Source organism: Equus quagga, chromosome 10 (assembly GCF_021613505.1).
Source record: "Equus quagga isolate Etosha38 chromosome 10, UCLA_HA_Equagga_1.0, whole genome shotgun sequence".
NCBI lineage: Eukaryota > Metazoa > Chordata > Mammalia > Perissodactyla > Equidae > Equus > Equus quagga.
Genome location: NC_060276.1, coordinates 87277450 through 87302196, shown reverse-complemented (window position 1 = coordinate 87302196; position 24747 = coordinate 87277450). Strand labels below are relative to the sequence as shown.

General features: G+C 39.1%; 1 protein-coding gene across 1 annotated transcript in view; it reads right to left on the bottom strand.

The window, feature by feature from the left end:
- Nucleotides 1-24747, bottom strand: part of MAOB (monoamine oxidase B) — a 118918-nt gene that overhangs the window by 66147 nt on the left and 28024 nt on the right. Inside the window, exon 2 of the mRNA XM_046674183.1 lies at nt 160-254. Coding sequence (XP_046530139.1) covers nt 160-254 — 95 coding nt within the window. The remainder of the gene's footprint in view (nt 1-159; nt 255-24747) is intronic.

The following is a 24747-nucleotide window of genomic DNA, read 5'->3' as shown; positions in this document are numbered from 1 at the left end:
AGAAAAGAGTTGAAAAGGAAACAAACTGAGAGAGAGGCTGTGGAGAATGTTTCAGAGTAATCGTCACTGTCTTAGAGTCAAATGAAATTCAAGACTTTGAGAAAGAAAAAAAAACCAGCTTCAGCCCCACGTTTCTCCACGCCATCTTTAATGGCTTACCCTAATGGTGTAAGTCCTGCCTCCCACACGGTCCCGGGCTTCCAGAACAATCACATTCAGACCTGAGTCATGCAGAAGTTTGGCTGCTGCCATACCTGGGAGAAAATACAATAAGAAATCATAATCAAACTCTTTACAGGGACTCCAGATAAGCTCCTCATGCTAACAGCCAATAAGAAAAGTCCATGTTGGCTCACATACATGCTACTGGTATGTTCAACTTACAAGTGGCTAGGGTTTCTCAATAGAGGCCCAGATTCCAAGTCTGGGAAACCAACTGCTATTTGTAGAAAGAACAAAAGAGACTTCATTTTTGGTAAATGTCTCAAATCTTAAAAAAATCTTTGGTCATCATATCAAAATGTCTATCTTTAAGGACTAAACTGCATGATTACACATCTGAGAACAGAGATGAAAACACAAGGCCACACTTAAGAGAAATGTATCAGCCCCAGCAGACACAGAACCAAGTGTAGCCACTGACTTCACGTTAAGGTAAATCTGAAAAACCAGTGAATTGTGGGGAGAGCGGGCCTTCAAAGCACATGAGAGGACCTAGGATTTACCGTTAAAATTGGGCTTTTAGAAGTTGATTCAAAACCAAGGACATAAAATTTGACCTCTTTATGAGTCATAATTCCCCATGTGATCCATTGCTGAAGAATTAAATGACTCCATTCATTCATTCATTTAATTATTAATGTAGTCAAAAATACTTAAGGAATGCCTACTACATTCTCACGACCATGAATTTAGCTTTAAAAAAAAACAATGGCTTTATTAAGGTAAATTCACAGACAAAAACTGTGCCAAATCACTTCAATGAGTTTTGACAGTGTATAAATCTTAGTATAGAGTTCATGTATGTAGTTATTGGTATAAGTACATCCTGGATGGAGTTTTTGACCTCAGACGTCTTAAAATCCTTCATCTTTAAAACCATTCTTACAGTTTAGTAAGAGTTTTCTCAGACAACAGAACCCTGAAGCTCTTACCACATGAACCAAGTTTGCTCGGTTTGAATTACCTTACTCATTTGCTTTATGAAACCAAACAAAATCAAGGAAATGCCAAGACACTGTGCCTTACAGATAAATAAAACAGCTTCTATCTTGTCTTTCAAAAATAATAGTTTTTGGAGTTTAAGATCCCACTAGTGTGAAACAAAAAGATTTCTACAAAAATAGCTAATATTCATATAGTGCTCACCACATTTGAGACACTATTCTAAGTGTTTTATTACATTAACTCAATGAGTTCTTACAGCAACCCAATGAGAAAAGGTACCATTGGTATTCCCATTTATGGCTGATGAAACTGAAGCACAAAGAGGTGTCCATGGTCACCTAAGGAGCCAGCAGGCAAAGCCAGGCAGTTTTGCTCCAGTGTTGATATTCATAACCCCTACGCTTACTGCTTTCCACAGGGCCTCAGAATCATTCTCTTCAAAGATCACAGTTTTTGTTTCAGGGAGAAATCACATTTCAAAAGATATTTTTCACTATATTTGGATCAACGTGTTTTTAAAACACACTTGTATTTTGTGGTTTGATAAGGATCCATGGAACATAAAATATTAGCCCATCATAAAACCATAATGAAAAGGCGAGGCTTCATTCACTATCAGTTAACATAAAAGAAAAAAACCCATGTTTCAAAGAGGCTGATTTCATTATTTAAGTTAATCCATCTTCCGATCGATCCCTGTCCTTGGGGGCAGGGCCAGAGCTTTCATTTGGTGCTGGGGTAAGAGTCCCAAAGTCCACAACCCCTTACTCAGTGTGCACGAGCGTTGCACAACCCTGATTTACGAATACAGGGCTTGAATTTTTAACTCTAGTTTCCTAATTTTACCTCCAGAAGGAAAAAAGAAAAAACATTTCTATTGAGATTCAAAATTGCAGACAATTCAATGCCATTTCTCTTATCAAGCATCAGTTCAACAAATGAAATACGAAATAAGATGCAGCCATAGTAACAGCTGTTATCAGGGGATTCAGACAGACCTGCTGAGCATGCTGAGGCTTAAACAAAAGGCTTCAGAACAAATACAACATCACTCATATACACTACATTTTATATTCCACAAAAGGTACTGTCTTTTAGTAAGTGCAGTTACCCAATAGTATCTGATGCTAAACATAAACAGTTATTAAAACAAGCTGGGGTCTTATCAAACCATTGAATAGAGTTCTCTATGCTCATATGCTTTAAAAAGTCATAAATGAAAAATTACAAAAATATCTTCAAATAGAGCAATATGAGAGTATATTGTTGGAAATACCTCACAATTTGTCTCACTAATGTTCACAGGGCCTTTTCAAAATGCTCGTTGGACGTCAACTGACAAAAGCTGATTTGAAAAATAACTAGCCCAAATATCGGTGGCTGAGGAAAGTCACTGGAATTTAGGAGGGAATGTTAGGGTACCTAAGAAACTGAGGAGTTGGAGTCTGGTCAGGAGGTGATCAAGCAGGTTAATCTCTCTAGGGCTTCCTCAGTGATAACTGATGAAAGGACTAATGGTTGGACTGATTAAAGAATAAGGAAACAACTATACGGAGCTGCCCCAGCTTACAACAGGCTTGTTTCCCAAGAGGTCATTTCTATATCAGTTGTTTGGAACTTTTAACACGTTTTGCCATAGAACAAAAAGATGAGAGATGGTGCATTTTCTGGGAAGTGTGGGAATTTTAAAATGCAATACTATTGTGGGAAAAAAGCCCCAAATCATAAAGCAGCAGAAATATATTTGTTCTAAAACACTAGACAATGTCATTGGCACTGTTTAAATACTTACGCAATTACTTCCTGACACAATCCAGTAAGTTAAAAAAACAAAGAAAATATCCACAACAATAACAGCCACCATCATAAAGCATTGAGCTTGCTTTGCTCTGTTAAAGGGCTTTACATACAAAGTTCATCTGATCTTCACCACACTGCTGAGAGATATTATTATCCTCATTTTACAAAGAAAAAATGGAGGCTTAGAAACATTCACTGACTGGTAGATTACATAATTAGTAAATGGCAGGGTCAGAGTTCAGCCCCAAATCTGAACTCTTAGTCACCACCCTTGGACCAAAAAGGAAAACTTAAAAACACAGTAACTCTATACACTGATTGATGCAGTGTCTTCAAACATTCTGTTCTCCATCTAAATATAAGAATCTTAAAATACCAAGTTTTTCTCTAAAATGAATACTGAACTTTTGCAACCAATTTAGGAGCAGGCTTATAATCACTTTGTACTTTTAAAAAGCTAATTAAACTTGAGTTTAACAAGCAATATCAACTAATATTTCATGAACGAATTATCATTTGGCACTTTCAGAAGCAGCCCCTATGCGCCCCTGACAGGCCCCTGATAAGATCATCTCATTTGTTGCCTCCAAATGGTGCAGGGTCCATAATATTTTGGCTCAGGGAGTCTCTCTTGGATGAATAATCAAAGCATGTCACACCCGAACAATGGTAGATTAATGCCTAATGCTATGAGATTATAAAAATATTACATCTCTCTTCCCAGGAAGATTACTTGGAAAAGTTTTCATCAAAGTGATGAGTATTTCGATGATTCGCATACCTCAGTTTGGATTAGACACCCAAATTATTTTAAATGCAGGCATGCAGCACTTAACAACAGGAAGAGGTTCTGAGAAATGTGTCATTAGGCAATTCCGTCATTGTGCAAAGATCATAGAGTGTACTTATGCAAACCTAGATGGTACAGCCTACTGCACACCTGGGCTACATGGTACTAATCTTATGGGACCACTGTCATATATGCAGTCCATCATTGACGAAACGCCATTATGTAGTGCATGACTGTACCTAGAAATTAGTGACGTGCAGCATTATTCACATTCTGTGCTTCCAGTTTCATGCCGTGAAAAATGGCCTGAGAGCTAGACGCTGTAGGAGACTGGAAAGTACACAGTGTAGGTAATAAAGGGGCTTCTTCAAGGTGTCTAGGGAGCAGTGGAGGAGTTAGGATTTGGAGGGAGGAGAAAAATCAAAATCACCATCTGCCTCATCCTTTGCTTTGTCAATCTGTCGCATGTTCTTCATATCAAAATCTGATATTTAACAAAACTTTTTCAGTTTGAAAATGCAAAGTTAATTGCTTTGAAAACATTATATAATATCAGTATTTCAATAATACATAAGGACTTTTTCTCAGTTTAAAGTTACCAAAAAAAAGCATCATGTTAACCAAAATTGACCAAAAAAAACTCACTGTACCTCAAAGTATCTCTAACCTTATAACCCTGGCAAATGATACAAGCACTCCCCTAGGAAGAATAAAAGCCAAAAATATCCAAACAGCCCTCATCACCTCTGTCAATTCTGACAAAGCAATGGTTTTATGAGAAAATTCTAGAAACAACCAAGTGACCTTCCCATCAAAGAACTAGAATTCTTTGATGTCTCTAAAGAAAATGCCTTTCAGTCATTTAACACAAATACACACCAAAAAAGGTCTGAAGTAAGAAGAAATACATCTCCAATGTGAAATTAAATTCATTAAAGGAAAATGGTATTTGTAGGTAGAATTCAGATGTTAGTTGTTGAACTTTTCAACACAGAGTAAAGAGGCAGGTAAAGATATCACTAAAAACAGCTAACATTTTGAGCACTAACTGTACGCCAGCTTCTGTTCTGAATATTTTACATATAGGAATTCGTTTATCCTCCCAACAACTCTATGAAGTGGGCAGATGCGGAAAGTGAAGCACAGAGGGGCCTAGTAATGTGCTCAAGGTGGCAAAGTTAGTAAGTGGCAGAGCCAGTATTTGAATCCAGGCAATCTGACTCCAGATGACAAGCACATCCAGCAGCCTTCCTCACACTCAACGGTGAAACACTGAAAGCCTTCCATTGAACATCATGGATGATATAAGCGTCAAGGCCGCTGCTAGCACATTCCATGCACTTGTGTAAATTACAAGAAAGCACACACTCCCGGAAGGTAAATCTCAAAAAGGCATCCTTCCTTCAGGCAAATGTAGCCCACATGGGTGCAAATGGCTTGACTGGCAGAGTGTGGTCTGGGTTGCGTCCCTTCTTTCACTGCAACAGCCTTGTGCAGGGCATTGCCTGAACAGCTTATGCTGTGGCCTTGAAACTCAGAAAACTTATTTCCTGAGTGATAAGAATTTAATTACCTATCGTCTCTGCAATGCTAGTACACAGTTGGCACTTACAAGTTTGTTGAATGGATTCATTTAATACCCATCAACCAAGATGACATTTAATTACTTAGTCAATAAATAAGTAAATGACAGCAATAGTGTTTATATAAATATAGCATATTTAATATAGTATAAAAAACTAAAATATTTACACACACTGAAACTGATTTCCTCTGGTCACGCTGGAAATGGTAAAGGATATTCTTGACTTTTTCAAAGGGAAGGAGCTGGAAAGAAAAACAGCCAACCAACAATAATAACCACCTTACATTTGTACCACACTGCAGTTTCCAATATTCACACATATTCAGTCCTTAACAATAACGCTGTGAGGGTGGCATTGTTATTCCTATTTTTCATATTAGGAAATGGAGGCTCAGAGAGATTCAGAAGCTTGCTCTGAATACAGCTAGCAATGGCACAACTAGGGCTAAAACCCAGTTCTGTTTCAGTGTCCTATATGTTTTTCATGAGTCACATTACTTCCTATAATATACAAAGGCCTACGCTGTTAAAAAAAATTCTCAAAGCATGCTGAGTTTTAAACCTAGAATATTTCTCTTTTTTTCTTTTGCCAAGGAAGATTTGCCCTGAGCTAACATCTGTTGCTAATCTTCCTCTTTTTTGCTGAGGAAAATTCACCCTGAGCTAACATCTGTGCCAGTCTTCCTCTATTTTGTATGTGAGCCACCACCACAGCATGGCCACCAACAAATGGTGTATGTCCACACCCAGGAAGTGAACCTGGGCCGCCAAAGTGGAGCATACTGAACTTAAACCACTAGGCCACCAGGGCTGGCCCTATAATATTTCTTTATTAACTTTCTTGGAAAGAATATATTGATATAAACCACCTGGATCCTGTTGGTGCTCAAAGTCCTGAGACCATATCATTACAGGAAGCTCTAGAAGCATTTAAAGCAATGTAGTACCCTGTAGGAGAGCTCCACTGAACTACTCATTAAGAGGTGCTTTGGCCGAACGGTTCCCTTTCCATAAGTAGTATAGACTGACTCTTTCCTCAGAATGCACCAATCACAACTTTTTGGAAAATTGAAACAACACACAACATAAACCAAACATACCAACATGTACCATCATTTTGATCATTGAGAAGCAAAGTCTAAAATTATGTTATTCACATCTTGCTCCTAAATATGAAAAGGACAGACTCCAAGCCTTCTTGGAAGGCGTTTCTTTGTTTTCTCTAAGACAGTCAAAATATACAACACAAAAACAAATGGCAATAGCTTCTAAAATAAAGGAGACCTTTACCAAACCCTCAGGCCATGGGATGATTTATGCTCTTGAAAAGGATAAAAAAAAATCAAGCTTTCATGAGTTGCCATGGAAACCTTTCTCCAGATGCAGCCGCTGTGAGACACTAGAATGAGATTGCCTTCCAAGGCCTTTCAGAATATGTCTGAATCATAAAAATTGTTTCTTCATCATGCTTTCTATGTAAATTATTGCATTTTCCTAAAATGTCAGCGATCATAATGAGTCTTATTTCATATCCAAGCTTTTGTCTTTACCCTTTGTTGTTTGCAAAGAGTGGAATATCTCTTGTGCATTGTAATCGTGGTAGACAAAATTGATTTTCACTTGACCTCAGCATGGTCTCCCATGAAAAAAGGATGCAAGCCCAGAAATTAAAGCTTTGTCCTTCTCAAGTTTGTGTGTTATAGTCCTCACTTTAAAAACTGTTAGATAAAACTAAACTTTTAATTCCCCTGCCTTGAGTCCTTTTAGGAACTTTACAGAATATGTATAAATAAACAAACACATACTTTTTTAAGAATACTGTTTTTTAAGTAAAGAAGATAATCATACGATACCATGAGAGTTTCCTTGACTGTGATTTGAGGACGAAATATTTTATTGCTGTGATCATAGCCCTCCTATGGATTATCAACAGGATTTCAGAATCAAGGACATCTTTAAGGTAGCATATAAAATTGAAGAGATACCATTCCCCTTTGGCTTACCCACTCCTTAGATCCTAGTCTCTGAAATAGCTGGGTGTTACAATGGCCTGAAGAGGGTCAGAGGTCTGCTGTAGAATACCTTGAATAATTCTCCATTTAAACATCTCCTTTCACCAAAAATGAGATGATAAATTAGGAATTCTAGAAGGAGAGGACAAAATGTGGGCATTGTCAAGGAAAAGAAATCTGAGTGAGATGCAACAAATAACTGGAAGAAATGAAGTTACAAAGTAGTCATTTGGCGATGCCAAAGCCTAGGCCTCTGTCCATCTCCTAGGAGTCTAGTGCAGAGCCCGGCCCAGGAGCTTTACTTTGTCTGCCCCTGAAAGACCTTTGTGAGCCAAAGACCAAGGCAGTCAGTGCTGAGCAAGGACAAGAGTGGAAGGAAAACATCACGTGGTTCAAGGACAAGGCAGAACATTGCCATTCTGTAGAAAAAGCTCTATACCTAATAGGCTACTTCCTGGGTGTATGATCTTGGGCAAGAGTCCTCGCCTTTCGGAGCCTCACTTTCCTATCTGTAAAATGGGGTGATTAAAGTAGGCCCCTGCCATTCTGTGATTAATCTAAATGAGACAGGACAATGATTTCAAATAAGCTGAGATTTCATTACACAGGTGGTGTCTTCATAACCCCAAAGCATCTACCCCAAAGTCTGTCCGATGGAGCATGAAATTTGGGTGACATCAACAGGTGATAATAAAAACAAGATTTTTGTGCTAATGTAGGACAAGAAAATGCTGATTTAAACAAAGCTGGTTAAGGATAGCTGTGCTGAGGTAATCAGGGGCAAAAGCTCCTGATTTCTCTAACTTAGTTTGAAATGCATTAAAAAATAAAAGGGATTTAGAGATGGAGAGAGGGATAGATACATGGAATAAAGCAAATATAGCAAAAATGTTAATTGTAGAATCTAGTTGGTAGGTATATGAGTGTTGACTGTACAATTCTTTGAAAATTTTCATAATAAGTTAATTCTGGGAAAAAAGCTAAACTGTGTGATCAAAAGGTACAAATTTCCAGTTATAAAATAAATAAGTCACAGAGATGTAATGTACAGCATGGTGACTATAGTTAATAACACTATATTGCATATTTGAAAGTTGCTAAAAGAATAGATCTTAAAAGTTCTCATCACAAGAAAAAAATTTTTTGTAACTATGTGTGGTGATGGATATTAACTAGACTTGTGGTGATCATTTCACAATACATACAAATATTGAATCATTATGTTGTACACCTGAAACTAATACAATGTTAATGTCAATTACATCTGAATTTTTTTAAAAATGGCTATAAAATCAAAATTATGAAGATGATCCCTTGAAATCTGAAATATGTGGATTTTCTTAGATTATATATATTTTTAATTGCAAAATATTTAAGGTTTGCCTAACTTAAAAATTAGGGAAACATTGTTCAAGTGCAAATGTTCAAACACTTGCTGACCTTTTCTGCATCAGCCATGGTTATTAGTAATAATAGTAATAGTTGTTAGTAATATGCTACCAAGCTGCCGTAAAAGAAAATAAAAATAAACACAGACACACACAAAAGGTTAAACCAGCTTCTATTCAGCTGGACTTGTCAGGCCTTTTAATTAACATATTGCATACCTCCATCAGGAGACACTAGATATACTATTTACATAATTTCTTAGTCTCTATAATTTATTGGGGGACAGGGGATGGAAGTGATTTTCTTGAGGGCAGAAATGTCTTCTTACATATTTTGGGAAGCACTACCTAAAGCAAACAGTCTATTTGGTCAGTGTGGCCACAACTGGTGGTGGGTTTGTTACAGGACTCATCTCTCAAAAAAAATCCTCCTCTCTTCCCCCCAACAAATCAAACATTCTCAACCACACCATTGCTGCACTTTATCAAGCAGTTGATGTCCAAGCAGGACTTGCTTCTAAGAAGAGAACAAAGCCTAACAGGAGAGGCACGAAGGGGTTGGGAAGAGGGTGACTATAATGTATTTGGAAAGAGAGCTTCCTGGGGAGGCTGGAAGTACTTGGTTCAGCCGAGTTATAGAAAAGTGGAAAATGGGAAAATGAGAAGGAAAAAGACAGCATCCTACCAAGAAAGGAACTAAAAGATTCCCTCTTTCTTCATCTTTGAGGACATGCAGTGCAGCAAGATTGCCCAGGAGAAAGCAGACCAGAGATAAAGAGAAGTTCCAGGATCTGGAAGGCCTGGGGGCAATGCCACAGCTGGAGTCTCAGGGAAAGGGGAAAGTGGGCTGCCTCCCGATGGGGTGCTGTAAATTAGCCAGAAGACAATCAAATGAGTACTTCTGGGTAGCACAGTGTTATGGGTTGAATTGTGCCCTCCCCAAAATACCCAGAACCTCAGAATGTGACCTTATTTGGAGATAAGGTCGTTACAAAGGTAATCAAGTTAAAATGAGATCACTAGGGTGGGCCTTAATCCAGCGTGACTGGTGTCCTTATAAAAAGAGGAAATTTGGAGACACTCACATAGGGAGAACACCATGTAAAGATGAAGGTGGAGATAGAGGTGACATTTGGCCAAGGAACGCCAAAGACAGCAACAAACTACCAGAAGCTAGGAGAGGGAACGCCAAAGACAGCAACAAACTACCAGAAGCTAGGAGAGAGGCATGGAACAGATTCTCCCTCACAGCCCTCAGAAGGAACTTACCCTGCTAACACCTCGATCTTGGAGTTCTGGCTTCCAGGCAATACATTTCTGCTATTTTAAGCCACTCAAGTTTGTGATACTTTGTTACAGTGGCCCCAGTAAACTAATACACCCAGGAAATTTTATTTTCCATATTAAGATAACTTGACTGTTAATTGAACTTACTTTGGGATAACATGGTGATGGAAGTCCTAGTTGGCCAGGCTAGGCAGGCATTTCTTATGGTCTCAGGAGTGCTGGGGCATTGGTGGGGGGAGGAGGGTGAGAGGGCAGAGAGGGAGGGAAGTTCGCCAGTGGTACTATTTCAGGACCTTGGGAATGGGGCACCAGCCCAAATAGGCATTACATGAGCAGTTGAGTAAGACTCATGGTGACAAAGCTTAAGGATTTGAGTTCCAGCCTTGGAGTTGTACACAGCATAACAAAGAGAAGACCTGTCAGCATTCAACACAGAGCAGTAAATAATAATGAGGGTGTGTGAATGATCTTGAACTTGGGCGAGGAATAAAACCTTTTGAGATGTACATTAAGAAATTAGCTATTGCCAAGATTATGCAATTTCTATGCTTCATATAAATTCCATAGTATTTTTAGAATGTCTCATGTTAAATCTCATTAAATTCTACTTGAAAATTAAATGATCATCAATGCCATTTATGAAACTAACTCACGGAGAAAAACCCTGGCTTCAGAGTCTCATTGCTTTTCTCAATGCCAAAGAAATATTGCAACACACCCCGATATGAGAGGTTTCATCCTGCCCGCTCAAACACTCCAGGTCATGAGCACCTAGACCAGGTGGGATGGAAACATGGTGGCAAGTCAAGAGCATGAACTTGACTGAGAATTGGCTATTCAGAAATGTGTGTGTGGGAAAATCTGTCCTATAAGGTTTTAACGACTTTCAAACAAAAGTTGAAAGAGATGGAAGAACCAGTTCTAGCATTAAAATATTGGCCCCAGTAATCACAGGCCAAGCAGATTCTGTTTGTTTGGTTGAAAGACGCATGTTAAGACTATAAGTCCCACCTGAAGAGTGTGTAGGCCTAGACCCATGTAGGCATGCACAGATGTGTGCTCAGTGTTGAGCACACTAGTGTGTGAGTGAAGCTGTGCACAACACACATGACCAGGAGCATTACCCGGGGGTGGGAGTGAGACAGAGGCCGCAATGGACAAGCTGCCACTGCTTCCGCAACTGTCACTGGGAACGGGGTGCCACCCTTCTGCTACAATAGGGAGACAACATGAAGCTACTATGATAAGTAACTAGGTGGAGAAAGAAAACAAGGATTCTTGTGAAATCATAACACCAACAATTAGAATCCTCATGCAGGATTATTTTTGTTTTTTAATGGACTCAACTAGACCAGGCCTTGTATCCAGAATTCTAAACAGGTAAACAAAGGGCAACAAAGAAAAGGAAGATGTATGGCTCTCCTGGCAAACACCACCAAGGTCAGTGTCCTGTGAGGAGTGGGAGCTGGGGAGTGCTGGCAGGAGGGGCTAAGGGTGAAGGTGTGTTTTCTTAGAAGGTGCTTTCATACATTAGCCTTGGAGCTGACCCTCCTGCTTTACCCTCCTCATGCCTAAGGTCAGCCTATCTGGCAGCAGCCTAGATCTGAGGAGACAAAATGTATTTTGCATCATAAGGGAGAGTGAATAATTCCACCCAGGGTTCAGGAATTTGCCCTCAAAAAAGAAAAAAAAAACTCTACAGAATACTTTAAGAAGTGTTCAATTATTTTAATTTTGATAAAAAACAATGTTGAAATCCTAGTGTTTTAAAAATTCAATTACAGCAGCTTTTACATCATGCTCATATCTACTTTTGCTTCATTTTCTCTTATTCTGTTTTAGTGAAATTTTAAGTATGTGTTTTTTTCTTTTAAAATAAAAACCAATGGATCCAGGGCCTTTTCCCACCACCAGCATCCCACCATCAACAACACTTCCTAGAAAGTTCCATCTAGCACCCTGAAACAGACTTTCCATTCTGTGACCATTCCAACATAAAATCAGAACTCAGGGCAACGCCGATGGCACAGAAGCACTTCCTCAAAAGTGCGGTATGTCTCACTCTGGCTTCTGTCTTCCTGAGAAAGAAAAATCACCTGCTAATCTGGTTGCAAAGAATTTTCTTCCACATTTCTAGCTGTTCTGCTAAACTACTTCCACCTCAAACCTCCTGAGTGCTAGCCCCTGGAAGTTACATTGCCTGGGCTTGTCTCTCAGTTATGGATATTGAGGTTCTGGCAAGATCTTGCCTTCACTTTTCATTCCAAGCCAGGGATTAAAAATCCAAAAGCACTGGGGAGTAGGGCAGAGTAGGTAAAGTGTGAAGCACGCAGATGTAAAACAACAGCCAGGGGCAAGGGCTGTGGAGAACTGAAGAATGAGTGCCTTGAACAAAAGCACTTAAATCAAGTTTCGAAACACTGGAGAGTCATCCCCAAATTGTGAGACTTGACCTGTGGGCTACCAGTTTAGAACCTCTACTCTAAGCTACTGTCTGGGCCTCATCTTATTAATAGGGATGTGGCTTCAGCAGAGGGCATCATTTTCCTGGGGCCTCACTGGTTCGTCAGTTTCCTGCGTGGCTTCAAAGATGGCGGCTTTTCCTGTTCTAAAGTGGGGCTCTTCCTCAAACCACTAATGAAATCCCTAGTTTTCAGCATATTTACAACGTAGGGATAATTGACAAAGCTGAAACCAATAAATGCTTAATTCGTTTTCCCAGATTTTTTTTCTGGCTTATAGTTTGGGCCCAGCCATTTTCCCAGGAGTTTAAGTCTAAAACCTGGGCTTTGTCTTGGAGTCTTCCTGGTCCCTCGTCCCATCTGATCCTTAAAGCCTTACAAGATTCAGCATGACCTGACCCCTGCCAACTTCTCTAGCTTCTTATCCTTATGCACCCCACCCTGCACCCTACACTCCAGCAATATTGAAACCTCTCCTTCCGTGGGTCTTTCCATAACCCCACGTTATTTAGTGCCTTCAGATCTGCCAAGAAGATTTTACCTAATACCACCTTGTCCCCCAAAATACGGCTCAGGCTCTAGACAACTTGCCCTCTCCAACCCCCAGGGTGTGTTAGGAGCCCCCAAGTCAAGGTTTCTATAGCAATGAACACTTTGCTCCTTATTAGACCTCCTACAATAAAAATGAGGAGACCACGGTGGGCCAGGAGAAGGTAGGCTGAGGCAGAGTTTGCATCTAACTTCACAAGAATCTTTTGGGAGCTCCACAATTTTAAACTTTTCACTCAAATTATTTTTGGAGAGAGGCTTTTCCTGTTATTTCATACCAACAGATTGGAGATAGGTTGAAACCTCTCCGTGTCTGGCCAAAACCCAGCTTGTGGTTTGATAAAAGACTTAACAGAAAGCCAAAACAAGCTGGCAATGTTTGCCAAGACGAGGCCTCAAATGGAACTCAGATGAAATTACTTATATGTTTATTAGGTTCAATTCTTTTTAGGGAAAATTATACTTTCAAAAAAAAAAAGAGATCGCTCTAAATCTCAGTGAGAGGCCCTGCACTCAGTTGTCAGGGTTAGTATCAGATGAGGAACTGCCACAAATAAGTTAATACTAGTGCAAAGATTTACAGAAAAACAAAATACATATTGCTGTCTGGGCAAAGTATTTCAGGGGTATCTGTAGCTGGGATCAAGCTTCCCCATTCACTTTGGGACATCTGCTCAGTCACTCCAAATCAAAAACAAATTCAGGCACTTTTAGCCAGAATATCTAGATTTCATGCTGAGTCCCGAACCCTTGCCAATCCAATTGTCTTAATTAATTCCTTATGTTAAATTGACTTTGTATTACTTCAAAAAGGAAATTTTAATGTTTCTGAAAAATTAGACATCTCTGAGTCTGCCATCGCTTAGGTGATCAAATTTATGCCCTTCTTTAAACCTCAATCTCCTGATCAATAAAAGAGTGAAAATATTTATTCCCTACCTCATCTAGTAGATATGAAAAGAAATTGAGGCAAAATATATAAGGTACTCAGCACATTGCCTGTTGCATGGTAAATACCCAAGAAATATCAGTTCAATGAAGGAATGAGTCCAACATCTTAGGAAGCATTTGGCTTTGAAATTGGAAGAAACAGGTTCCAAAACTACTTTGTCTCAGGCACTGTGGAATCTTGGGCAAGTAACTTCTGAACTCCTCCTAAATCCAGTAAAACAGGGATGATACCTTGCAAGCAGAGGTGATGTAAAGATTCTGTGCACAAAATTACTTGCATATATTGGCCTGTTGTTGCTATCTGGTGATAGGCAGGCTGGGCATGGGAATTAATCATGCTTCCAATTCTCCTTCACCTCCATCTCCCTACAAATACTTACTGACAACCTAAGGCTTTTTACAGCATCTCTCATCATCCTTTGATTCAGTATAGATGATTTATCTATAGACAACATCTTAAAATATTGGTTTTAATATTTATTCAAACTGTGCATCACAAAAAAACCACTAAGTCTTAAACTACCTTCTTTTTAACCTATAATAAAACAAATGGATAAATTGTATCACGGATTGGATGAATGCCCACCGACCATAGCAGAGAAGAGGAAAAGCATTTTTTTTTCTGTTGACAACATTTTTATCATGGACTTGGAGCAATCTAAGCAGTATGTTTTGATTAATATCATCAGAAAGAATACTTTAATATCTCTTTTCTAAAATTAAGACCATTACATTTGACACATACCTTCATGCAATGAATAATATTTTTAATAATAATATTTTTAATTATTAGTGTGTAATTTCCCACTGTCAAAAATAGCTATTTCAGGGCGAGCCCCAGTGGCCTAGTGGGGAAGTTTGGTGCACTCCACTTCAACGGCCCAGGTTTTGTTCCTGGGCATGGACCTATACCACTTGTCTGTCAGTGGCCATGCTGTTGCAGTGGCTCACATACCAAAAAAGAGTATGATTGGCAACAGATGTTAGCTCAGGGCAAATCTTCCTCAGCCAAAAAAAAAAAAACGCTATTTCATACCTTTTCTTCTTAAACTTCCTACATGACTCCCTCCAATCAATACACCACCCTCCACCCCTCATCAGCTGATGACTCTGCTTCATTTTTTATTGAGAAAATGAAAAAAACTCATTCATTTTTTCCATAATAAATCTGCCTATGTACCTTCATTTGTGCCTGTATGTGTGCTTTACTCTCTATGATTTAAATGAAGTGGCTTCTTTAGTGAAGCCAACCTCCCACTCTTTTGATCTTATTTCCCCAGGGCTTTGATCCTTCAATCATATACTTTCTCTCTTGCATCATCAATTTCTCCCTTTCTCCTGGATCACTGTCATCAGCACACAAACCTTCTCTGGTATCTCGCATCGTCAAAAAAGCTAACTGTGGTCCAACATCGCCTTTTAGCTACAACCCTGTCCCTCTGCATCCCTTCACAGCACTTCTTCAAAGAGTTATCTACATGTATTGTCCCTATTTCCCCTCTTCACTCCAGTCAGGCTTTCATCCCTACCATTCCACCAAGACCGCTCCTGTCAAGGACACCAGTGATCCTCATATTGCCAAATTCAACGGTCAAGTCTTTATCCTTAAGTTACTTGTACACTTAGTGGCTTTTGGTCTTGTCCTCCTTCTTGACCCACTGCCTCCACTTTGTTTCTGGGCCACACACTTCCTTGGCTCTCTTTCTCTCTTAACTCATTGCTCTTTCTCAGATTCCTTTGCTGTATCCTTCACCTCTTCCCAACCTCTAAAGGTCAGAGAGCCCCAGGATTTAGTTCTTGGACCTCTTTTTTTAAAAATCATTCCGAGGTGATCTCACCCAATCCCATAGCCTTGAAGCTTCAAGCTTGATATATAAATTGCCTACTTAATTATGCCTTCAGCTAATAATCATCTCAAACTTAACACATCCCAAACAGAGCTCTTGCGTTCCCTCCCCCAAGCCAGCTCTTCTTCAGTCTTTTCCATCTCAGTAATGGTACCACAATTCACTCAGTTGTTCAGGCCAAAATCCACGAATCATCCTGGATTCTTTTCTTCCCTGACCACTCCACCCTCCAATCAATACATCAGTAAGTCAACTCTACCTGTATACAACCATTTTTTCCCACCCCTAGTACTACCACCTTGGTCTAAGATAGTATCATCTTTCCTTTGGACTGTTGCAATAGCCTTGAAGCTGCTTCCACTCTTGCTTCTCTAAGTTTTCGATTTACACAGCATAGAATATCTTTTAAGACAAAATGAAATTGATGACACTTCCCTGTTTCAAATCTTCCTCTGGCTTACATTGCAAAGAGGCAATCCTACCCCATTACTTAACTTATAGGGCCCCACATGACTTCACTCTTGCCTACATATCTTGCCTTACTACCCCTTGCTCATTCCACTCCAGCCATATCGATTTTCTTTCTGTCCCTTGAACATGTCAAAGTTGTTCCCACCATAGAGGCTTTGCACCACCTCTTCCCAACTCCTGTAATACTCTTCCCCCTAATATTTACATGTTCAACATCTCAGATCTCAGCTTATACCTAATTTCTAAGGAAGAGCATTTCTTGGCTCTGTTCCATCACCTAATCTATTTTATTTTTCATGGATTACTTACCACTGGCAGTACTTTGCATGTACATATATAGGTAGGTAGGTATTTATTTGGTTGATTCATTGGTTATTTATTGTGTGACCCTCCTCACTAGATTATAAGCTCTACAAGGGCAAGGATCTTACTTGTTTTGTTTCCTGATTTATCCCCAATACCTGGGAGAATATCTGGCATGTAGACATCCTCAATAAATATTTGTTCCTGGCATGAAAGAACTCAGACAAGTCAATTAGTTCAGCTGCAAAAGATGAAGAGGGGCTCATTTTGCAAAGAACTTACTCTGGTGGATTCATCAGAATGCATTTCTACTCAAAATCTGATGTATCACAAAATTTATTTTAATGTCAATGTGACCATTTGATCACCAGTGCCCTTTAAAATTTTCAACTCCAAATTTTCTCTTTCAAATATCTTTTTAATTACAAATTTAATACAAAACTTTTACAAGGGAAAATAATTGCCAATACAGAAATGGAGTCTTCCACCTGGACAAGGATTCAAACAGGTCTCCAAATATTGACAGTACAACGTCAGCTTCACAACCTGTCTGCATCACATCTAAAGTCTATAGAGTTCCCTTTAATCAATAACACCATCAGGGCACGGGTCAGAAAATTTAACTGCTTCCTCTGCCAAAGGTCACTTGAGCATCTGATATATTAAAGAGGTATTTTAACAGTTTTCTTAATTATTAATTCCTCTGGAGCATTTAAATTCTGCACCATTAGATTGTGGAACAGAAAGATACCTGGTCTATGTTGTACCAGCTACTTACAGAAATTTCTTATATATTAACTATGTTTTAATATTATGCTCTAACTGAAAATTGCATGTGTGCATGCATGTGCATGTGTGTGTATTTTTAAGTACTGAAACAAACTCTTTGTACTCCCAAGCTTTGGGCACAGTCCAACACTGTAACAACAAGTTGAAAGGTGAAACCACCTCTAATGGAAGAAGCCAATTCCATCTTGTTAAAAGGAGGTTCAACCCAGACCTGGGGATGCTGCAATCCTTGACAAATTCCTCCTAGACAAAGGAGCAAATGGAACTGAAAATGCCAATGTCACAATTTACAGCTATGCTTGCAAAAACACATTCAAAAGCCTTTTGTAGCAAAATTCTAAATCCAGAAAATTATGCTGTGATGTTATGTTCTTCTGTGCCCCTCTGTCCTTCTGGATTTCTGCTTGATTCCACGAATCTTTATTCCTAAGACTTCTTTATTCTATGGGTATCTTTGCAGAGGTCTTTGTGTACATTCTTAGCTCTGTGTCTTACTATGCCCATCTGCAGCCCATACTTTCACAATTCCTTTTGTCTCTCTTAACTGACTCAAATACAAAGCCAATAATTATTCATTTATTTTCCCATTTGTTGACTTGGCTGAAAATATATGGAGATTTGGGAATCGTCTTAGTAGAGGTAAGTGTTGAAACCACTGAGTTCCCCTGGAGGTTTGTAAAAGTAGTATAATCATAATAGGAACTTTATATAGACTAATACCACAAAGAAAACATGTTCAAGGAAGTCTACTTATTGGATCAGGCCATTTTAATTGCAGTATCAGAATCATCCTACTGGCCATACACCTGGGTGTGAAACCTGTACACTGAAAGTGGTTGAGAGGCTCACAGAAGATTACATGCATTGGAAGGGCACAATGGTTCTCGAAGACAGAGCATTTAAACATCTTGGCTAAAATGTCTCTAGTATTAGTTACCTATCAGTTCAGAAACATAAATAAAAACACTGATTTATTCAAATAGAAGAATGGCTCCCATCCCATATTCTAACCACAAGTCAAGAAAAAAATGAAATAAAAAGAGCCCTCCCAGAAAATATAATTGAACAATAGACACGACAGAAATGTTCAATTTTGCCAGTAATTAAAAATGAAAAACAACCATTCTCACTCTCAATTTAAGAAAGATCAGAAAAAAAGGATGATATTAAATGTTGCCAACAATGTGATGAAACAAAGCCAGCTGGAATAGTAACTGGTAAAACGTGAGAAAAGCAATTTGGCAGCATCTGTCAAAAACTTTAAACTGTCCATATCTTTAAATCGAAAATTATTACTTTATGATTCAATTCTAAGAAACAATACCAAATGTGGAAAAAATTATTATTCCTAAAAATCTGTAGTGCAATGTCATTTATAATAACAACACACACATAATACATAATGTCCAATAATCTGGTATTAATTAAGTAAGCTATGATACACCTATTTGTTATTAGATTATGTTGGTAATGACTGTAGTAATGTGGGAAATGCTTATGTTTTAATATCAGGTGAAAAGATATAAAATTGTGTCTATAAGATGACTATAAATATAAATGTATGCCGTGCACACACACACAGACACACACACACATAGAAAACAAACAAATGCATGAAAAAAGGCTAGAAGATGATACACTCAAATGTTAAGAGTTGTCATCTTTGGATGGTAGGACTTAAAAATGAACGTATAAAAATATTTCATCCAGAATTAGGAAAAAAAAAGAAACTTATTTAGTCATGTGAGACTATGTGACACCATGTGAGTAGTTTCATTTACTAGACTATTTTCAGCATTTGCTGTATAAATGACTGACTTTTTGTTATAAATTTATACGTTTCAGAGACCTAAAATTAAGCACTTAGTCACATAATTGCAAAACTTCTCTACAAATCACAGTCTATCTTCCTTCATATTGCCAGTAACCCTCCCTATTTCAAAAAAAATTGTATGCATGTAAACTGATAGAAGTGCTTTCTCAAAGGTCAACTGTATATCAAATAAAATAAAAATAAACTCCACTACTTGATATCTCATGAAATTTACTTCAATTACATCCTAATGATCAGATTGGGGAAATGAGAGAAGGATGTACATTATTTTTTCAAGGCTTGGGAGCTGTTTCCCTTAATTGCTTTTTCTTTGAACATCACCAATACATCTTTATTAGACTATCCTGTAAATTTTGGAACTTAATAAGTGTTTACATTGTGCTTTCTAAACTGATGAATACAATGTAATCATTGTTCACCAATTAAGGGACTAAGTTTGGCATTATGATCTGTAACTACAGGCTCATGGGCCAACTAAAATACCCCAACATTCATAGGAAAACTGTGACTAAGGAAAATACTTATTCCATGTTAAATATAATACCTAAATATACACATAAATATATTCATGTAAACATATACATTTTATATATAAGCATATACTTAAAATACACATGTAAGTATTTTCTTTGGTCAGGGTTTTCATGTGAATGTTGGGGCATTTTGCCCAAAGGATCTCTTCCAGCCCCAACCATCTGGAAAAAGGATATGGGAGAAGCAGACAGCTCAGCTGGTCAGGCACCCCCTACCCACGTGCCTTTACTATAGTTCAAGGCCTCTCCCATCTCCTTCCAGTCTTCTTGACTAATACTGTCAACTTCTCCTCTTTCCAGAAGGCAACACAAAATAACAGCTTTCTAGGTGCACACACACCATGTGGTACCCAGAAAATCACTGAAGATCACATTTTAAAATCTTAACAAGATGATTTTCAAAAGGTTAAGCACAGAGTTACCAAATGACCCAGCAATACCACTCCCAGGTATTGCTCAAGAGAAATGAAAATATGTGTATACACAAAAACTTGTACATGAATGTTCACAGTAGCACTATTCACAATAGTCAAAAAGTAGAAACAACCCAAATGTCCATCAACTAATGAACAGATAAACAAAATGTGGTATATCCATACAATAGAATAGTATTCTGCCACAAATATGAATGGAGTACTGACACATGCTACAACATGGATGAACCTTGGAAACATTATGCTGAGTGAAAGAAGCCAGATACAAAAGGTCATATATGGTATGATTCCATTTATATGAAATGTCCAGAACAGGCAAATATCTAGAGACAGAAAGCAGATTAGTGGTTGCCAGGGGCTGGGGGTGGTGGGGTTGGAAATGGAGAATGACTGCTAATGAGTACAAGGTTTCCTTTTGGGAGGACGAAAATGTGCAAAAGTTAGATTGGGTTTGTGGTTACACAATCCTATGAATACTTTAAAAACCATTAAATTGTACACTTTATTTTATGTTTTTTTAAAGAGTGGCACCTGAGCTAACATCTGTTGCCAATCGTCTCCTTTCTCCTTTCTCCTCCTTCTTTCTTCTTCTTCTTCTTCTGTCTTCTTCTTCCTTCTTCTTCTTCTTCTTCCTCCTCCACCCCCCCCCCCCCCTCCTCCTCTTTCTTCTTCTCCCCAAAGCCCCCCAGGATACAGCTGTATATTCTTGTTGTAGGTCCTTCTGGCTCTGCTATGTGGGACACCGCCTCAGCATGGCCTGATGAGCGGTACTAGATCTGCACCCAGGATCTGAAACAGTGAAACCCTGGGCTGCCAAAGCGGAGTGCGTGAACTTAACCACTTGGCCACAGGGCTGACCCCCCTAAATTGTACACTTTAAATGAGTGAATTATATGGTATGTGAATTATATATATCAATAAAGCTGCTATTAAAAAATCTTAAGAAGATGACATTTTAGAATTCAATGAGGTTTATCATTATTATCGCTACTTTTTAAAGTTAAGTTTTTAATGAAAGATGTTGTAGCAGGTGTTGTCCATGCCCCACCCATATGCCCTCCTCCAGAGTCAGCCAAGTGTTGGTGAGTAGGGAACCCTCCTTGTCCTCTGGGCTTCAGTTTGCATGATGGCCCTACTCAAAGGGACAGAAAAGCAGATGACATGGAAGGACTGCCAAAGAAACCACGGAAAGCCTAAAATCAGGAGACTTTGTAGGGACTCGCACATAACAAACTTTTGCTGAAATTTTGGTGAGAATTGCCAGGTTTTTTCTGAGAACAATGAGCTATGTGCATTAGCAAAAAACCACCAACTAACAATCAAAAACCTTAAGAACATAACAATGTGTGACCGTCTCATTTTAGGTATTACATTTTCCAATGTATGCCATCCTAGTTTATATTTTAAAAGTCTTCCTTGATCTGAAACCCTTGGGACAAAATGCATTTCAGAACGTCAAGTTTTTCAGATTTTAGAGAGATGAAAGTGCATTGCATATGTTATGTAACAGTCCTAGTGACAGCTGGCCCAACCACCCTGAAATCACCTGCCTTATTATGTCTGCAATAAAACAAATGACCACGAGCAAACCAGACTCATCAGTTCTGGTCAGGTTTTGCTGAAAGTTCCAGGAAATAGTTTCAATTTACAGAGCTCTGGGCATTTGGGAAATGCAGATAAGGGCCTGCAGCCTGTAGTATGGCTGATTAGAGGCATAGCTGCCATCAGATAAGTGCTGAGGGCACAGATGTTGAAAATGGGACAAGAAGACTCAGGGAAAATGAGGACACTCCCTTCATTAAAAATATAATTTTCCAGCCAACTGGGTAGTTTAATAGTTATTAACCCATCATAATAATTACATTAAAGTAACTCAGAAAAGAGGAACAACACAGAAGGGCCCAAATGCAATTTCAAACCCAAAGTTCTAACTTTTGTTCTCAAAGAAAGATTCAATAAGCCAATCAATGTTGACTGTGAACCTGCTAGGTGCGGGCACTGTCTTAGGTGGTAAAGACAGACAGAGTGCCTGCCCTCTTGGAGCTTACAGTGGGGAGGGCAGAAAAGGTGTACAACCAGGTGCCCCAGAAAGATGGACCTGGGGGATGCAGTATAGTCTGCACGAGGCCGTCAGATAAGGAGACCTCAAAAAATTGAGTTTTAAAATAAATTCTGAAAGATGATCAAGAGTTAGCAAAGTGGTAGGTGGGAGGGAGGAGAGCCAGGAAGAGATTGCACGTGGAGAAGAGCCAGTACCAAGGCCAGAGACTGAGGAAGATTATTCGAAGACTTGACAGTGGGCCAGTGTAGCTGCAGAGTGAATGGAAGAGAGTGGTAGGAGGTGAGGCATCCAAGGTCAGCAGGGGTCAGGTCTGCAGTGTGTCTGGGTCACAATCATCATTTTGGACTTAATCCCGGAGTTAATGGGAGGCTACTGAAGGATTTTAAGCAGAGTGGTAACCTCATGACATTTATATTTTAGAAAGATTGCCCTACCAGGAGAAAAGTCTGGAAGGATATATGCCAGGCTGTTAACATGGGTCACCTCAGGAGGGCTGGGATGGGGTGAAGGCTGACAGATAATTAGCTTTGTCTTTGAACAACTTTGTTTGCTTCACTTCTGACAATAAATATTTTTTGTAGATTGAAAATATCAAATTTGAATTTTTCCCATGAAAAACAATTATTCTTCCTTTAGTGTAAGAAGGGACTGGACGGATGAACCTTGAAGACATTATGCTAAGTGAAATAAGTCAGACACAAAAGGACAAACATTGTATGATTCCACTCACATGAAGTTCCCAGAGTAGTCAAATTCCTTGAGGCAGAAAGTAGAATGTACTTTGCCAGGGGCTGAGAAGAGCAAGGAATGGAGACTTAGTGTTTGATGGGTACAGAGTTTCCATTTAGCATGATGACAAAATTCTGGAAATGGATGGTGGCGATGGTTGCACAACAGTGTCGATGCACTTAATGCTGCTGAATTGTACACTTAAAAATGGTTCAAATGGTACAATTTATGTTATACATGTTGTATCACCATAAAAAAACAAAAAAAAAAAGAATAGACTGGCAAAGGGCTGGACCAAATGACGGGATGTAAATGAGAAGACTCTGGGAACTACAGTGGTCCAGGTGAAGAACCCAGATCAGGAGGGGCATGGAGACAGTGAAGTGGACAGGTCTGTGCTATATTTTGAAACTAGAACTAACAGGGCTTCAGGAATAAAAGGAGAAAAGAAGAAAGCATCTAGTATCTAGTATCCAAAAGCAGATTCTGAAACAAGGAGTTGGGTGCCATTAGTTTATTTGGGAGGTGATCTCAAGAAGCCTGCTGGGCTCTGGGGAGATGAGACAAGGAAGGAAAGACAGACAATAAGAAGTGCAGCATCAAACAGGGTGCCGCTGTGGGCAACTGGGGCTTGATTCCACTGGGGGCCTCTGGGAGACTGTGTGGAACTAAGAGGTGAGGAAGCTGGGTTATTTACCATGTCAGTCCTAGGCAGACGGCTGCTCCTGGGGGGCATTAACGCCACCTCACTGCTGGCCTGTCCTGGGTGGGAGCCAAGAGGGCTTCAGTGGCCAGAGAAAGCCATCAGGAAAAGACTTGAGCAGTCAGAAGCCACAGGTTCTCCCATGTGTGAGAATGGATGCCAACCGAGATGCTGGGACCCCTCCAATGTCTGTGAAAAACGTCAAGGGTCTTGGCTTGAAAACTGGTCTGAAGGTGATTCTGTTTCCCAAAACAGGAAACACTAGAGGTGAAGCGAGTAGGAGCAGGCAAAGGGGGCTGAAGGAACAGCCAGAGAGGTAGAAGGGAAGCTGAAAACTGTGGGATGGTGGGAACGACGAGAAGTGATGTTTTAAAATGCCCCATTAATACATAGGACAAGAAGCTGGAAAATCTTTTCTTAGATTGTGGGAACTATTCTGGAAAACAGTAATAGTTAAATAACAGTTTATAGGGTCCAAACACCCTTATACTGCACTGTACCACAAGGTTCAGATGCCAAAGAGGCAGAAACAATATTCAACTACACAAATAACAAAGTGAGATACACATAAGCTCTCAACCTGTGTTTCCACTCTTCATCTCTTTCTGATCTTCCACTTAATGTAAAATTATACAAATCAATATACCACACATACCACCTTATAGAAAGGATGTTGAGGAAAACAACCCGAATATTGCTTTTTTTTTACGTTCTTTTAAACTTTTCCCTTTAATTCTTCATTGCTTAATAATATTTTGAATAGTTGCCTTTCTTATGTGTACAAGAATTATATGCATCCAAGGTCCTTTAGAAGCATCAGGCAGATATTATTGGTACTATATTTTGCTTATGCATTTGGTCTGTTCTTCACACATAGCTGCAATTATTTTAGCAGCAAGATTGAATAAGTTCTCACTTTACAAATTACTCGCAGACATCATTTTTCATTGTCATTGACGTCTTCGTCCACCGTATTTGAGAAATATTAAAAAACGATGCCAAGGATTTATATATAGAATGCATGATTTGAAGACTGGTATAAATTCTAAGT